General features: G+C 41.5%; 1 protein-coding gene across 1 annotated transcript in view; it reads right to left on the minus strand.

The window, feature by feature from the left end:
• The window catches only part of LOC119587943 (espin-like), a gene marked incomplete in the record, with an annotated part of 133,296 nt that overhangs the window by 49,136 nt on the left and 83,356 nt on the right, over nucleotides 1-804 (minus strand). Inside the window, 1 exon segment of the mRNA XM_037936654.1 lies at nucleotides 44-166. Coding sequence (XP_037792582.1) covers nucleotides 44-166 — 123 coding nt within the window.

Consider the following 804-nt stretch of genomic DNA (forward strand, 5'->3'; position numbering starts at 1 on the left):
AATAACTCCCAAGGACATCTCCCTAACGGACTCTTTCACGAACCTTTCTCTTGGAGCGGCTGCTCTGGTGGCAGGTGCAGTGGTGATGGTGCGAGCCCGAGTCCGTCGAGTCCGAGTCCGTGGCGTAGTCCGGCGCTGTGCCATGCTGGACGAGGAGCTGGAGGACCTGGCGGGGCAAAGGACAACTCAATTTCCTTATCACTGTGGAATAGTAAGTTTAAGGGAAGTTTTCGGGATGATGGCAGTATAAGGGACAATCACATTTCCTTACCACTGTGGAATTTATTAGTAAAGTTATCAGGGTGATCAAAATAAAGCGAGAAGCAATCTGATTTGATAACTTTCTTTACATGCGTTGATATCTTCGGCTCTGTTTACAAAAGTCTACGGGAAACACACTGCGTGTTTTATCACAACCCTTCGTAACATTTATATTCTTATATTCTTTATCCACTTTGAAACGTAAATAGCACAATAGGAAATATCTATTGCATATCATTAAACCCTATACAAATAATTACAAACTATAAGTGGGGATATAACATGTGTGAGTGCAACACACTAACTACTATCACATAATTAACCTTTGATGCTTCCATTTTTTTTCAACCCGTGTAACCCTTTACCGTTACTTTATTTGCATATATTTTCGCACTACGGCAGCCAGTGTTTATATGTCGGGGGGTATATACTGTTTGTCTGTGCCAAAGCATCTGCTGGGCTTAATACAAAGGCTTTCTCATTTGCAAACCCGATGCACTATTTGCTTAAGTGCGCAGTGTATTTTTTTCCTTTCAATTGTAT

Source organism: Penaeus monodon, chromosome 23 (assembly GCF_015228065.2).
Source record: "Penaeus monodon isolate SGIC_2016 chromosome 23, NSTDA_Pmon_1, whole genome shotgun sequence".
Taxonomy (NCBI): Eukaryota; Metazoa; Arthropoda; class Malacostraca; order Decapoda; family Penaeidae; genus Penaeus; species Penaeus monodon.